General features: G+C 35.2%; 2 protein-coding genes across 10 annotated transcripts in view; both read left to right on the forward strand.

The window, feature by feature from the left end:
- Positions 1 to 17608, forward strand: part of dnc (phosphodiesterase dunce) — a 458672-nt gene that overhangs the window by 308504 nt on the left and 132560 nt on the right. For 2 of the 9 annotated variants that reach the window (XM_073084954.1, XM_073084956.1), the window contains exon 1: positions 3854 to 4577. The exons of the other annotated variants lie outside the window; for them this stretch is intronic. In XM_073084954.1, the coding sequence (XP_072941055.1) occupies positions 3859 to 4577 (719 nt within the window). In that variant the 5' untranslated portion in view covers positions 3854 to 3858. Of the gene's footprint in view, positions 1 to 3853; positions 4578 to 17608 lie in introns of those variants that run through there. 9 annotated transcript variants of the gene reach the window in all.
- LOC140751114 (uncharacterized) lies at positions 1560 to 3787 on the forward strand. The gene is made up of 3 exons (XM_073084975.1): positions 1560 to 1716; positions 3057 to 3424; positions 3655 to 3787. The coding sequence occupies exon 2, from the start codon at positions 3072 to 3074 to the stop codon at positions 3417 to 3419; it is 348 nt and encodes a 115-aa protein (XP_072941076.1). The 5' UTR covers positions 1560 to 1716; positions 3057 to 3071; the 3' UTR covers positions 3420 to 3424; positions 3655 to 3787.

Genomic DNA, 17608 nt, shown 5'->3' on the forward strand with positions numbered 1-17608 from the left:
GTGCTGCTATTGTGAATTGGCTGCTTGGTTTTCCTTAAACGAATTCAAACCTCTTTAATTAAAATCGAGATAAACTGAAGGTTATTTACTTTCTACCGTTTATGTCCTCCGTTCAAAGGATGTCTGAAAGATATTGCTACTTTAATGACAAGACTTATGAATACCATTTTATATTATAGTTTTCTATGTGGACTTCTGAGTGGTGTATAAAATCTATGAAAAGTTAAATTTCATACCTTAAATAAAATATCTTAAGAGTACAGGTACATTTACAGAATTAATTAGGTTATTATAAGTTCGTACATTTTTTCAGGGAGCTCATCAAAAATTTGCGCTCTTAGAGATCGCGTTCACTTGTAATCGAACAAAAAATAAAAAAATAAATTCTTGTTTGTAAAGGCTCTGTTTGGACACATATTGACATTTGTACACATTGTTCTCGTCCTACGATCGGAGTTCACGTTGAATACACATTGGGGGTCTCTCAAGTTCGAGAGCACTTGCGTGGAGACCCGTAGGGGCTTAAGTTAAATAAATTTATTTAAGGTGATCGTATCTCAACTCTTCTGTAAAGGAAATTGCAATTATCATCAAAAGTTAAATCAATCACAGTGATCTCAAGTTGGGAGTAATAGTGGCGGTAAATCTTCTACATTTCTTTCTTATAAGTTAATTTAAGTTGGATGAGCACAATCCTTGGAGGAAGCGACGTTTTTGACCGATTGAAATCTTGGACGGGTTCCTATCTTATTTGCATATTACAGATGTAGATATGTTAGAGATAGGTGGTAGGTATTATCCAATTTATATGTCATAAGGGCTACCTTCTCATTTGTAAATCAAATTCATAATATAGAAAATTATTGACTATTTATTCTATGGCACAACGTTAGTACATTAAAAACTTTACATTATTTAAAAACATTTAATTAACACAGTTCACAGAAGTAATTTCACTGAAAGTAAGGTCAATGAAATATAAGAGAAAATAAAATGTTTGCGAGTAAGGATAGTACTTTAAGAGTCAAGGGAATCGTATTATGTCTAGAAAGCAAGATGATATTGCCCGGATAAATATAGATAACTTGTTAGCAATAAACGTATGTAATATTTATTGGTATTCCGTCAAGTCTTTAAAATATTGTACATACTTAATACTACTTGTGATGTTACATATAAAAAAATCATCATAATAATGTTGTGGTTTCCTTCATCAATATTGCACGCGTAGCATATAAACATACATTATTAACAACTTTATGCATTAATTCAAAAATAATGTACCAATTGTTACTCCCGCGGATGATTTGTATCCCTCTTTTATTAATTACCACTTAAGCGGTAGTAATATAAATAATAAAATTGCATTCCTAATAGCTTTAGACAATAAAAACATAAACAAATCACTACAACACATCATTCAATTTAATTATTCGGGTGATTAGTTACATAGTTCCGTGTGTCTCGTTGCGTTGACAAACTCTGCATTAATTAGCGAAATTAGTAATTTGCCAAGACAGATGTAGGGAACTATTTTGGCCAAGACGCGCCGGCGGTTGCGTCTGCGCAGGCCGCCCACGCAAGCTTGGAAAGCTCGGAACAAAGCGACTTCCACGCCACTCAGTGTACACGCGAGCTTGTGATCGGAAGCTACTGCTCATCAGTTAGTATCGAAAGTGAACTTGCACTTGCAGGACCTAATTCGCACTGTTACAGGTACATATAATACTTATTTTTTTTGTGTATTCAGTGAAAACTCAGCGATGTGAAACTTAAACTATTATAGTTTTCAGTTTAATTCAGTCTCGTTTTTCTTTAATCGGGTCGCTATATTTCAACATGGTGCAATATCTCGGTTTTATGTTTATCGTGCGCAAGCGTTCGTAAAGCTTTCATTTTGTCCGATTTTCTTACAGTCATGTATATTTCAGAATTTGTTTGTTTGTTACTGCACAATTTTAATATTTGAGAAGTTATCTTTTAGAACTTTACGAAAATATCTGAAGTCAGAGCCACAAAGAAACACAATACTTTTGTAATAAAATACTTCGTGTTAGTCGAGAACTTTCCACCAGATGTGCTTTATTTTTAGGGTTCAGTGCAGAAAAGCAGAAAAGAACTCTATTACTTTTTACATCGTATTCCGTTCTTATTACCTGGGGCTGTATCTTTTTGGACTGTATTATATAGCCGACAGATTTTTTTAGACTATAGATTTTTATAGATCATATCTTAACAAATAAGGAAAAAGTAAAATATTATGGAAGTTTCCATACTAGTTACATATTGTTCTATCACTCGTATAAATGGCAACATTTATCAGTAGTATTTAATTTTGTTTAATTGATGCATTAACTTATCTATTACAATTTAATGAATAGATATATACAATCAATAATAAAATTAAGACAAAAGAGAGTCGGGCTCGATTATTTCATTTTTAATTAAATTTATAATGCCTTATATTTTTTTGTTGCATTTCGTTATATTTAGAAATGTATTATTTGTCCGTTTCATTTGTCTTGAAATTAAGCCTAAAGTGCCTAACGTTAATACAAAGTGACTTTAGACCTGCCAGTTATTGGCCTGTGAAATGCAAATCAAGGAGACGTTGCGACAGAAGCGTCGGGACGTTCCCCATTGTTACAATAGAATATTTATTGCGCTCTCCGCCCCACGAACCTGTGAGACAATGAATCGTCATTGCTCTCGTACATTGAAATAAGAATCTTCAAAATTAATCACGCGGCCGACTCACGTAGAACTAAATTCTCTTACGTAGCGAATTTGAATTCGTTTCAAATATTCCGGCGCTGGCGTTGTGCCAGCTCACGGCTATCAATTTCTTACAAACCAGGATTTTTATTCTACATGCACCATGTTGAACTATTTATTCCGACTTCATATTCCGTTTTGAAATGTATTGTTTATAAAGAATCGTGCTTAGAGTATACAATTTTTGTTAATTAAATAGTTTTGACTATTTAGGTCATGTGAATACCAAAAATAGCAAACCAAATCCATGATGATCCATTTTTCGATTGACGTTATTTTAGGCAAACTCCAGAACAATGGCGGAACATAAGCTTGAGGCCGGACAACAACTTGTCAAGAAAACCATGAATGAGGTTATGGAACAAAGGCAGACCAACCAACAAATATCCATTCAAGCGCGACAGGAATTCCGTGAACATTACCAGGAGAGCTATGAAGAGGAATTTGAAGAAGAGACCTTCACTGACCAATTCGGAAACGAGACCACGAAGAGAGTAGAATCCAGCAGTGAGAGCAAAGAACATTCTAAAAGCGCGGATGTTCAAGTTAAGGCCAAGGGATTAAATGCTGAACAAGTTAAAGCTCTGACCGACTGCGCAAATCAAGCGGGACAGCTCGCACTTGACTCCAAACCAGCAAATTAAGCCATGTAATTAAAATCAATATTTATCATTTTACAGAGATCATCTCCAAATCAGTAATGAAATTATTCTTAATAACTAATTACAAAAATGTCTATAATTTTTATCTAATACTTGTTCGAGTTCTTCCTATTTACACCTCAAAACATTGCCTTACACTTCATTCAAATCATCTATCATATACAAAAAGTAAAGTAAAGGTAAGAATATTTCTAATAATAAAAATAAATTGTTTCAGGTGTCAATTCAATACGCGTGTGGTGATTTCAAAGAGTGATAAAGACTGTGTCCAGTGTTCCTTACTATAATTATATATATCGTAAATATAAGATAAATCTATGAATACGCAATAAATATATTGAAACGAAAAATGGTGTATTAAATAGTGTAGTGTGTGTGAGAGAGTGTAGGATGGTAAAATAAGTAATTTAACTCAATAAAAATGGAGGAGGACGAAGACGAGAGAAAGAACAGGAGACCCAAACTTGCAGCTATTAGCTCGCTAAATACACGCATAGTCCATTCCTCTTTAGAGGAGGGTCTCATTCGTCAACATGCCTCGTCCGAATCAGCCGACGCCAATACTTCTAGTATTTCGACAGCTCAATACAGTGACAGAAGTTTCGTGTCCAAAGCTAGCACTTTTTCACGCAGCGGGACGTCGAGCTCGAGCCAGGAAGAATGCGAGGTAGCACAAACTACAGCTACGAGTAGCCAGTTTCTATCAGCAACGAGAGTAGAGACAGCGCGGTCTATGGAGAGTCTCCGTCCTTGCAAAGATACCTCTCCAGCGCGTCCTGCTAGCTCATGCACCTCGGTTCGAGTCCATCGAAGCTCATTTCTAACAGCTAGTGAGCGCGATGTCAGAGAAACTCGGGGTGCGCCGGCCCGTCGGGCGTTGTCTGGGGAGGATATGGGTAACTCTGCGGAAAAAAGACGTGGATTATTCGCTAGCACCGAGCGGCGGGCTTTGCAACAGCTCAGCCTGCCACCACCAGAACGCCGTCTGACTATTTTAAGTCCGCATAGTCCGATGGCTACCTCAGAACTGCAATGGCCATCAACGTCTGGCATCCGAGGCAGACGTAAAAAAGGAATGGTGCTTCCAAAACTGATACTACCTCGCAGCGACTCAGATGGCTCAGACGTATTTTTCGAAAGGTGCCGTATTACATTTTTACACTTGTAGATTGTAGATAGTAGAATAGAAAGCACATATTATTTTTAACATCGAAACAAATATATTTCTTTTCGCGTACCTCAAAAGTAAATATACAGTTAGTGTTTTTATTCTTTGATATTAAATTATACGCGGCATACAAAAAGCCTAAAAGTTAAATTATTCCAATAAATCTTTTTGTAAAATGTTCACGTCAAAAATCTATTATGTTGAGAAAAATGAGCTACAATTCAGCCCGCTTGCGTACCTACTGTCAAACGTTCACATCATTGTTTACGCTTCTCTATTGAGCGAACTGTGTTGTTTGCATTCAACGTGGATTACATTATTTTATTTTTGCAGACAGTTTCACCTAAATTCGCTTGATTACTATATTTAAGACATTTATTTTGAATACTTTTCCTTCTTAGTGGTTGGTGAAACGTGAAATTATACCTTTTGTATCATTATAAATTCTGTTCTCATAATTATTTTACTAAGACGACGAAAGAATCATCGTAACTTTTGAAGGGATTTCCTCGAAAGATTTTATTCTTTTATGTTTTCGTCGGCGAAAATTCCGAAAAGAAAATTTCTTGTGAGATTTATACTGCTCGTGTTAAGGTTTTGGATTATTTCCAAATTAATTGTTTTTGTATACTTTACACTGACGCATAAACTAGAACATCTCAGGAACTGTACAAAATGTTTAATGTACAGCTATTTATAATTTCTAAAACAAAGCGAGAAACAACGAAAATATCTCGTAAATCTTGATTCTCGACGTTAAATTTGACCCGTGCTTCGTACTTAAGTTAATTAACTGGTTCAGAGCTAAATTAAAATGGAACTCTATTATGAACTGTTTTTATATTTTTTGTTGAATCTCAATGGTAACTCATTCACCAGACTATACTGTAGGTGTATAAAGAATAGATGAATGAACAAATTATTCTTTACATTGGTTTCTCATTTCTCATAATTAATAAAGTGTGCTTTTAATTAAACATACGACATTGGTACGTTTCATGTGCCGGTAAAAGTGCTCTTCTCATCCAATTGTACTTTTTATAAAAGTGGTGAAAATTGCAAAGAAATCCACTCACCAAGTTTTGAGTTCAATTTGATTTTAAGATATAGAATATTTTACTGCGTACTAACTAAATAAGTGTGTATTCTGATTACAAAGTCGTTAAATGTAGGTACATGAAACACTCCCCGCTTTACAAAATATTACTGTTATCAAAGCCTTATTCAATAGAAAACAATAGATACCCGAACAAACAGTTAACAATAATTACAGTAAGTAATTAAGCTTGCGAGCTTTCTTTCTGACAATCCACGTGGCGGAATAAATATCTTACTGGTCGGACGAGGAGAGGGATTCGGGTTCGATCCCCGGCCAGACCGATATCTAAATTTACATTTCTGTTCTGAATGTAGGTGATTGTCTATTTTCTATGTAGATATGTATCAATGACGACCCGCGTGGCGGAGCGGTCACCATGCCGGTCTGACGCGCAAAGGGTCCCGGGTTCGATCCCCGGCCAGACAGATATCTAAATGATGAATTTAGATTTTTGTTTCTGGGTCTGGGTGTTTGTGTGTGTGTTCATGGCACCCACGACACAGGGAATCCTTGTGTGGGGCTGTGAGTGTAGAAAGCGTTTTTCATTTTTAGAATGACCTAAACGCGTAGAAATTTGTAACAAATAACTTATAAGTAAAACAAACACGCAAGGTGTATAATCCTAATTAGATATTATCTAGTCGTGCTAGTCCACGCTATAAATAGCGCACAGCAAACACGATTAATTATAGCAACTCATCAACCACGCTATCTACCTTACGCAAGCTTCTTATCAATTTTGTGATAGCGTGATTAGGTGCCATCGGGAACGTTACGCGGCTACTTAGAATTCCAACGGGATTATAAAACCCACAGGCCTTTTTATAACTTTTTATTACACTTTTATAAAAATGACCTTATTGTTCTTATCAAGTTTTATATTGACCGATAAATATGCTCATAGTTATGTCATTTTATCTATAGAAGTAACACAAAAGCAAACAGACCATTTAATGGTAAATGGTCTGTTTGCTTCTGCTAACCATGGATATTAGTGTTTTGCCTGAAGACGGCCACAGATACGTTGCTATCTCTGAATGCCAAGTTGGACAAATTGTACAAGTAACTGTCTCTCCCTAACCATATCCTTCAAACCACAACACAACAGCGCTTAATATTAGTTTGTCGAAATAGGTGTGGCGGTGGTGCTTCCGGAAACGAACCACGAAGATTTTTAATGATAGAATTACTAGAATCCTTACTTTTTAGTAGGTATAAAGGGCAATTTATTATTTTTACACTAGTTTTATACAAACCAATAAGAAATATAAGTACTCTTAGTACGTATCTGAATTTGAAGGTGATAGAGCCCTTTGAAGTTCGACTCTGGCGGCATCACCGCCACACCTATTTCTACCTAATAACAGCAGTATTAGGCGCTGCTGTGTTCCGGTTTGGACGGTGTGGTAAGAGAGACAGACTTTTCCGAGGCGTTCCAGCTTAGTCCTCAGGGGTAGCGGCGCATCTGTGGCCGATCTCAGAAAGAAATATCTAATCCTATCTGGGGTTGATTACAGATGTCCATGGGCGGCAGTAGCCACTTACCATCAGGTGGACTGCATGCTCGTCTGCTACTCTTATATTATAAAAAAAATGTACTTTGATACATGTAAAAACCACATTTATAAACCTTGGTTTAACATTCATCAGTCAAACATTGTCTAACGTTCATAAAATGTTCTCCACCAAAAAAAAAACACCGTTTTACCTTTATTTATTCATCACTAGCGATCCAATCGCTGCAATTGAATATTGGCCTAGTTTTTTTACGTCTACTACATTTTCCAATTTAAATGGAGTTAAGTGAATGTTTGAACGATATTTTTGCGTACTTTTTTTGACTGTATGATTTAGTTTTCATGACTTAAATCTAAACCTCGTCGTAAACGCTTTACTGTCCCGTTGGGTCTCCTCTGACTTATTGTAAAATAGTAGAATTATGTCTAAAGTAAATCGTCAAACAGGTAGCTTGATATCATCAAAAGCATAAGTAATTACAAATATTTGTGCATATAATTATTTTAACCTTGACTGGCCAGGTATATAGGACACACCTCACTTCAACACAGCTCATTATACTAGAACAAACAGTGCAGTGTGGATGTTTATATTAAAATATAGGAACACGCTGCTAAATTCTAGTAGTGATTTAAAACAGTTGCCTCAGACACAGACAAATTGACATTAACATAAAGATAAAAAATACTTTGCTGTTTGAGTGTGGAAACGCCACTTTTAAATTTAGTTCTGTTATTTTTACATACATACATCGATGCGGTAAACAAGCATCCATTCCACGGGATGATAATTGGCGTCTGCCGCCCAAGATCTGAGTCCTTTTTGAACTGGATTCTGGATCCATCGCTTCCCTTGATAACTACGTTGGAACGCCTTATAAGTGTTACATCCTTACATTCCTTGACCTCACCCTGAAGCCAGCAGCTTTTAATACTACAGTTATGAAGCAGGGTTTGGTATGGTGTTGGTGTCTCCGAAGCCGAACAATGGAGGCTTTTACGACGTTCATACTCTATAATTAGCTGCAATGATTGCAGTACTGATTCTAATCCACATCTGAATGATATAGTAAAGTAAGTTTATTTATATGAAGCTATACGAACAGGTATTGCAACACATAATAAATTTTAATCCGATTAAATTTAATTATTGTTCCGGTTCAAAAGCACTAGGTACTTAATCTAGCATTAGGTAAATACTTCAACATTCAAGCCTGATTGATAGTCAATGGACGATTCTATTGGCTACAATCACATGAACGATAGTTGGAAAGCTACCATATTGTCGCATATTCTACTTAGCAGTACCTTCAGCCATTACCACATGGGAGTCCAAATTGTTATTCATACAACACATGTTTTATTTAGTCCAAATTCTATCAATGGTTTATTAGCTACGCATCTATGAGGTCTACTAAATAGTTGATGAGCAACTTTTTGACAATCATCTTAAACACTAGTTAATCGCTGAATGTACTTGTCGCTCTAGGATTATTCCCCAACGAAAACGTATTCTTATATTCTGATAATGAAGTAATTAATACCTGTATATAAATTTATAAGTTTTTTTTTATTATATAGAAGTAGCAGACGAGCATGCAGTCCACCTGATGGTAAGTGGCTACTGCCGCCCATGGACATTTGTAATCAACCCCAGATAGGATTAGATATTCCTACCTGAGGTCGGCCACAGATGCGCCGCTACCCCTGAGGACTAAGCTGGAACGCCTCGAAAAAGTATGTCTCCCTTACAACACCCTTCAAACCGGAACACAGCAGCGCCTAAAACTGCTGTTATTAGGCAGAAATAGGTGTGGCGTTGGTGCCGCCGGAGTCGAACCACAAAAGGTTCTATCACCTTCAAGTAGAAGTAGAAGTAATGTTATTAAATTGAAGTTTAAAGAAAACGTGGATACCCAACACAGTGGACATTATCAATGGCACTGTAGGTGTACCATGACTAAGTGTTTGTGTACTCAAGTGTTTTCACGACAACATAATAAATTTTACTCACGCTTAAGTCCATAATAAGAACCATACAATGTATACCTATCGGCGATGTAATCATTTTATAACTATGTAATCTTTCGAAAAGCCCATAACTTATTATTAATGTAATGTACCCTACATTCCTGTTAGGTAAGGTAATATTATTAGTAATAGTACTATTATAAACTGTGATAAGGTAATATCATATCCTTTTTTATTTTTATTTATAATATAGGAGTAGCAGACGAGCATGCAGTGCACCTGATGCTAATTGGCTACTGCCGCCCATGGACATCTGTAATCAATCCCAGATAGGATTAGATATTTCTACCTGAGGTCAGCCACAGATGCGCCGCTACCCCTGAGGACTAAGCTGGAACGCCTCGGAAAAGTGTCTCCCTTACCACAACCTTCAAAACGGAACACAGCAGCGCCTAACACTGCTGTTATTAGGCAGAAATAGGTGTAGCGGTATTGCCGCCGGAGTCGAACCACAAATGATTGATAGTCAATGGACGATTCTATTGGCTACAATCACATGAACGATAGTTGGAAAGCTACCATATTGTCGCATATTCTACTTAGCAGTACCTTCAGCCATTACCACATGGGAGTCCAAATTGTTATTCATACAACACATGTTTTATTTAGTCCAAATTCTATCAATGGTTTATTAGCTACGCATCTATGAGGTCTACTAAATAGTTGATGAGCAACTTTTTGACAATCATCTTAAACACTAGTTAATCGCTGAATGTACTTGTCGCTCTAGGATTATTCCCCAACGAAAACGTATTCTTATATTCTGATAATGAAGTAATTAATACCTGTATATAAATTTATAAGTTTTTTTTTATTATATAGAAGTAGCAGACGAGCATGCAGTCCACCTGATGGTAAGTGGCTACTGCCGCCCATGGACATTTGTAATCAACCCCAGATAGGATTAGATATTCCTACCTGAGGTCGGCCACAGATGCGCCGCTACCCCTGAGGACTAAGCTGGAACGCCTCGAAAAAGTATGTCTCCCTTACAACACCCTTCAAACCGGAACACAGCAGCGCCTAAAACTGCTGTTATTAGGCAGAAATAGGTGTGGCGTTGGTGCCGCCGGAGTCGAACCACAAAAGGTTCTATCACCTTCAAGTAGAAGTAGAAGTAATGTTATTAAATTGAAGTTTAAAGAAAACGTGGATACCCAACACAGTGGACATTATCAATGGCACTGTAGGTGTACCATGACTAAGTGTTTGTGTACTCAAGTGTTTTCACGACAACATAATAAATTTTACTCACGCTTAAGTCCATAATAAGAACCATACAATGTATACCTATCGGCGATGTAATCATTTTATAACTATGTAATCTTTCGAAAAGCCCATAACTTATTATTAATGTAATGTACCCTACATTCCTGTTAGGTAAGGTAATATTATTAGTAATAGTACTATTATAAACTGTGATAAGGTAATATCATATCCTTTTTTATTTTTATTTATAATATAGGAGTAGCAGACGAGCATGCAGTGCACCTGATGCTAATTGGCTACTGCCGCCCATGGACATCTGTAATCAATCCCAGATAGGATTAGATATTTCTACCTGAGGTCAGCCACAGATGCGCCGCTACCCCTGAGGACTAAGCTGGAACGCCTCGGAAAAGTGTCTCCCTTACCACAACCTTCAAAACGGAACACAGCAGCGCCTAACACTGCTGTTATTAGGCAGAAATAGGTGTAGCGGTATTGCCGCCGGAGTCGAACCACAAATGGTTCTACCACCTTCAAATTCTGACCTTCTGATAATAATGGTCACCATCGTCCTTGAATATCTGTAATTCAGTCCAGACTGATTATGGGTTTTACCTGAAGCCGATCATAAATGCGTTGTCATGCTTGACGACTAGAATGGTCATCTTATATCGTATACACCCTTTTAACGACACTCTAAAACTGCTTCACTCTAAAAATTGGCGAGGTGATTGTAATTGCCTGGCTGAACTATACTGCTTCTACCACCATTCAATACAATTGTAATATAGCTGTATGTAAAACATGAAAAATGTTTTTTGACTTTACTCATAATAACGAATGCAGAAAATAATTTTAATGCAAAAGCAACAGGAATTAAGCTTTTTTATCGCCTCAAATTTGAAACATAAAATCATTTTTGTACATATTTGAAAACATTTCGATATACAAAAGTTACTGATGGTTTAAGGTTTGACTCTTTGTAACTCCGAACTATACTATAGTCATTAGTGTCTTACGAGATGAAATATTGTTTTCTACTACACACATTTCTCATCCGTGCATGCTTACCCTACATTTATTAATACATCGTTTTGTCTGGTATTTGGCGCGTGGCATTGCTCAGGTATGCAAGGTAACCTGAACTCTGAACAATGGAATGTAGGAAAAAATATTTCGTCACACATCCCCATTATGCTTTGAACAACTATCACAATATTAAAAGAGTTGTAGTAATTTAATGGCGATAAGACTTTCTATTAATATATTTTTTTAATATATATTTATAATATATAAGAGCACGCAGTCCACCTGATGGTAAGTGACTACTGCCGCCCATGGACATATGTAATCAACTCCAGATAGGATTAGATTCTTACGTGAGGTCGGTCACCGATCCGCAGCTACTCCTATCCGATCTACGAGTATAATATCTATACTAATATTCGACATATTTGTTAATGTTATGTTGATCAATAAATAGCGAAAGTACTAAATCAACATTAAAAATTATTTCATCATTATAAAGCTTCGTTCTACTGAATTAACATAGAGATTACAGTAACAACACATTTTCAATATGAGATATTGACATTTGTATAGCAGGTCAGAAGAAAAACTACAGAGCTCTTTTTGCATATGCGCTGACATATTACTTAGGTACTTTACAAAGGAAGTCATTTTATTTTAAGTTAAGATATATTTTGCCCTTTTCAGTATATTATTTGGATGATTTGTTTAGCACAATGGTTCTCAAAGTGAGGATGCCCTTCTGTCACTGTCCTGTCTTTCCGCTGGAGGCTTATAAGGGGTAGTGAGGGACCCAGCGAAAATTTGACGGCGATGAAGCGATTTAGGGAGTGACAGCTGGTTCGTCATATTTATCTTTACGAGGCCCATACAAAGAAGGCCTCTACTTTTTTCTGGGCCTACTTCAGACATAGATTGTTTAATTATTAATTTATTGGCAAAGAGTAGAAAAAGGGGACGGTAAGAAATAAGTTTGAGAACTTTTCATGTAGGAGAATATAACTTTTTGGCACAACAAGGTTTTTTTAGCCTGCCAGTGATCCATAAAATTATACATACTGTAAATATCACGTATGGAAAATCTGCAAAGTTTTAATTCTAAAAGTCAATTTTATACAGCCGAACATAGACTCCTCATTTTCGAAGGCGGTTATAAAGTCAACTTTATTTTCAATGGGTAATTTGTTTGTTTTGAATAATCTTCCCGGGAATATATTATGTTAGTCGTTATTAGTTATGGTAAAGCTGCTAGAGGATCTCACGTAGGCGGCTTTATATTTACATTTATATTTGAAACGCTCTTCATGTTTTTCAATTTTCAAGGGCTTTATTTGTTGTATTTTTTTAGTTTTGATTTTCAATATATAAAGTAAAGTGTATTGCTCCTATTTTTAGAATATTAAATGCGAATGTTTATCTAGGCATCTGAAGATATTATTTTAAAATCTAAATGGGATAAAGTTTATTTGTTTGTTCAGAGTTCTCGAAAATGAATGAACTAACTGTGAGGTTTTATTCGAAATTTAAAATCATATTGCCTAAAATAATACGATTTCAATAAAATCCCTTCTAAATCAATATCACTATTAGAAAGCTTTATTCATAGTGTAATAGCTTAATAAAACAAAATATTATTTTTACAATGAATGCTGTAGTCAAGAAAATAACTTTTTCTCCGATATTATCCCGATATAACCACGTTATAGATACGAAAGCTACCTTTGCCCCATGTTAATCTTATAATCTGACAGATGTCACTGTTACGACTTAGGGAGGTAAAGAAAAATACCGTTTTTGCCACCGCCTGCACTATGTGACCAGTTTTATTTGAGCTCGGTAGATTTGGTACTAATACTGTATGTAAATGTATGCGGCGTTTATCGTCCAACGCGTTATTCCACATGAAATATTGCAAATATTTTAAGTAAATATTCAAAACCTTTATGTTTTTATTACTAAAAATGATTATTACTTGTCCTGTCCATTTGATTATGAAAACGAAGTATACGATTCTTTTTACCACACTTTTATTAGCTTGATCTGTATGTATGTATGTTTGTATGTATGTAACGGAATCTTTGAACTCTATTTTTACCCACTTTGAACAGTCCGATTAATATGAAATTTTGTACAATTATGAAGAACCGATGACAACACACGATCTCAATATTTTTTCCCATTCTTCTCATCAGGATCGTCAGGAATCTGGATTAACAATTTTCCTAGTGCGATTTTAGCGTGGTTTTTAGTTTTTAAACTATAGTTATGTAGATTTACTTTAAGTAAAGTTGTAAGATCAAGACTACAAAACACAGAACACGAAGGCAACTTGTAAATCAATATGAAGCCTGTAGTTTTTAGAAGTATATATTTACTATGATGAAAAGTGTAAATTAGAACCGTATGTATGTCGGTTCAACTCGATAAAAAGAAATAGGCTTCATTATACCCAGAATATAAATAACATAATAAAGTATACAACAATACAAAACGCAGACGGTACGGTACGGAATTAAGTTGAGCAGAAATAGAATAACAGACAGGGTGTAAAATAACAGGTAAACAGATGGGAACGGAAATGAAAAACAGAATTGTATGATTCAATTTAAATATGAGGTTTTATTTCCGAAGTACTGTTATCTCACGTCGGAAGATCTCTATGATTTGAAACTCACAACTTGAAGCGGGGTTTATCTGAACTCAAAGCAAAGGAAAGGTCGACTGGTCGCGTATATCGTGTGGAAGGTCGACGTAATCCTCCTGTAGTTTTATTTCTTGTTCTTTGTACACAAAACTAGATTTTCCCTGCGATTTTGTTCACATGAAAGGTAGTCTTTATAAATGCATGCAAATTGTTTTTTCATAGATTTAGTATTGTCATAAACAGTATCGTTTCTACTTTTGGATCGCAACTGTTATATAATGTGGTATGGTAATGGTATTTTCATTATCATTATTTTATGACCACCCAGTATTATTGACTATTTGAAAGTGCCGTACACTCCTGAAAAAAGACTGAACCATTTTCCTTGACCCCCCATCGCGTATGGCGCGATACTGTGGAGAGGTCAAGGTATATACCGAGCTCTATAAAGTTCGACATCAGTTCGAAATCTTGTTCGACATAATATTATATAAGTGTGACTATAAATTATGCTATATATTATGCTTTTAACTTTCTTTAGAAACCACTGGGTAAATAGACTATATCCGTCAGTTTTTCAAAAACATCTGTAGTATACAGACACAGTCCCGTACGGTTTATAGTAGTAGGTACAGATAATCTTATAAAAGTAGGACAATATTTACTGTGTGGATGAACGCTTCGTAGCTCTCGTGTTTTATTTAAAGTTGGTTAGACATGTGCCTGGGTAACACTCATAGATAATCTATTTCTCTATTTTGTCTTACACATAATCTATTTTTTTATATTATAGAATTAGCAAATTACCATGCAGTCTACTGATCATAAGTGACAAAAGAGGTCACTGTTGCCCATCTATACAAACCAATCCCAGATAGGATTACAGTTCTACCTGAGGTCACAGAAAGGTGCATTGCTACTGTGGTCTAAACTGGAACGCACGGTGGTGCCTCCAGAGTCACGTAACGATAGATTTTACCAGATTTAACCGTTACCACCACTATTGTTTCCATGTTCTACATATTACCATACTATATTGCTTTATTGTCTACATAGTAACGTGTACAACACAGTTGATACTGAAGCCGGTCATAAAGCAAAACCACACTAAATTAAGTATGCATATTGCAGGCCTAACCCGAGTTCAGGATAGGCACATAAACTTTCATGTAAGTCAGTCACGCCTCACAATCGTAAAGACTGTACCTTACGCTTTTTAGGTCAGACAAACACCTGAACTTTTTTAATCTTTTCTTTCGTTTTAATTCAGTGTAAATTTGAAACTTAGACTTGTTTGTTATTATGTCGAAGTAGCAAATTGGTAGGATAGGATTGGAGTCCTATCTGAGATCACTATAGGACCTGAGGACTAAGTTGGAAGGTCCTACGTATACATTATCACACTTTTCAAACCAGAACTTTCAAACAGAAAATAGTTTCAGTGAGTATTTTTTCTAATTAAATTGTTTCCACTCCAGCCCAAAGGGCAGAGGAAAGTTAATTGCAAGTCGACTCGGATGAAACCATGAAAGTGTATCCACGCGACCGTAGCCGCGGGAAAAAACTAGTGATTGTCATAGATTAGTAAAGATACTTCGCCGCTTTGAAATTGAATGAAGCAACAAACGGCTTTAGATTAATAAGTTATTTCTTTGAATTCTTGACAAATAAAAACATTTTTAGAGAAATTTTACGAATAAATAACTAATACTGCGTAATTTACATAATAAATAAATAATTATTTCAAATATTTTAGGGACATTTTAGCACGGAGACGTGGCAAAACTTTTTACGCAACTATTTCAATTCTCAAAACTGGTTATATTTTCTTGTTAGGAATGAGTAATCTTTACTAATCTATGGTGATTGTATAATAATATTTGCTTCGTCCCACCCAAAAAGATTAAAAATTGATTGATGAGTGTATTGGATGTTCTTCCATCAGTAAAGTAAAGCTATTAATTAAGCTCAATCATGAACTAAAAATTCAGTGAATAAAAGCTCTTAATGTTTCAGCAAAAGCTGTTACCAAATTATTTTTGCGAAATATGTATTTTTCAGCGCTGAATTTTTAAGATTAAAACCTGAAAGCAGTATAAAAAGCGTGGTATATTAAAATGTTTATAATATGTCAATAATTACGCTTCATAGATTTGTAATTTATAAAATAACTATTTCTTGATCCAATTTACAACTTTTATTATTCCCGCACAAAATACAAATCTAACGTTAAGAGCGTTATTTTTCTTTTTGTATGCTAATACGTACAATCGTGTACAACATACAGCCAGTAACTATATGAATGGGCACTTATATTATAATAAAAATAACACATCATGAAAATAAGGCAAAATAATTAATTAAAATAATACTCTAATTATATAATTTGAATATATTTCTAACAGAGTTTTTTTATCGGTTATATATTTTATTATTGTTTATTAATTTTCTATAATTTCATTTATATTTGTGCTATGTTTATAATTTTAAGTCTCTAGCTCATCGTAAAGGTATCGTAAAATTGTTTATAGAACTCCACATAATTGGACAAAACCCAAAAATTAGTTAATTATAAAAACTTTTAAAAGCGAGGTATTATAAGTGTTATGTATCGAAAAATATATAAAAAGTAAGAACTAAATATTTCGTCCTACTAGAACATATAAGTTCTACATATTATGAAGACTTTGGTTGAATTCCATTTTAAGTAATGATTGCAGCCAGTGAATTAGTCATATTAATCGTAATAGAACTTTCAAAGTTGAAATTTAATACTAAAAATATAACATCTACCTTGGAACCGTAACTTTATTTAAATTGTGATCTACTGAAGTGGGAAGTTAAGAAGATAGCGCCAAGAATAAATCCAATTAGGATCAGATCGGACTGCTAGCTGTAAATCTTCTTGCAAATGGAATACTTTGCTTATTATTTACTTTCCGAAGTAGCCAACCTATTTATGCAGTATCCGCATCTGACGAAGATATTTTTATGGAAAGCTATAACGTAACGTAGTTCAAATTGAACTGGATCCACAGAGTCATCCAAAGTTGCTTATCTGAAAAACGTATTTAGTGTTTAAGCATTTATGTTCTTATTTGTTGTCTTTCTGTCGTTCTTAAACTGAAGGCAAGACATGTATCTAATTCAAAGATCGAGTCGAATACAAATATCGCAAATTCCTAGTTTTAGTCGTATACTGCCCTTGTCTTGAAGGTTTGGGTCAACTTAGGAGAGTGTAACATACATTTATTTAAAGTTGACCCGAGCTGAGGTATTCCTGCTCCAAAAATAAATGTATACATCGCGACAAAACTGCCTATTAAGGCCCTATTATTTGTTGGCGTTGTTGTAGCCTTGAAACTACCAACCACTGGACTTGAAACCAATTCAATAATTTTAGAGGTGAATTTTACGGACACAGTAATGCAAAATTTTATAATATACGAGTATTTGAAGGTGGTAGAACCCTTT

This window comes from Epargyreus clarus, unplaced genomic scaffold (assembly GCF_041222505.1).
Source record: "Epargyreus clarus isolate Ecla_fem2 unplaced genomic scaffold, WU_Ecla_fem_2.2 ptg000021l, whole genome shotgun sequence".
Taxonomy (NCBI): Eukaryota; Metazoa; Arthropoda; class Insecta; order Lepidoptera; family Hesperiidae; genus Epargyreus; species Epargyreus clarus.

Bases quoted from the DNA above. Each gene is read 5' to 3' on its own strand.
- LOC140751114 (XM_073084975.1), top strand. From the start codon at position 3,072: ATGGCGGAACATAAGCTTGAGGCCGGACAACAACTTGTCAAGAAAACC.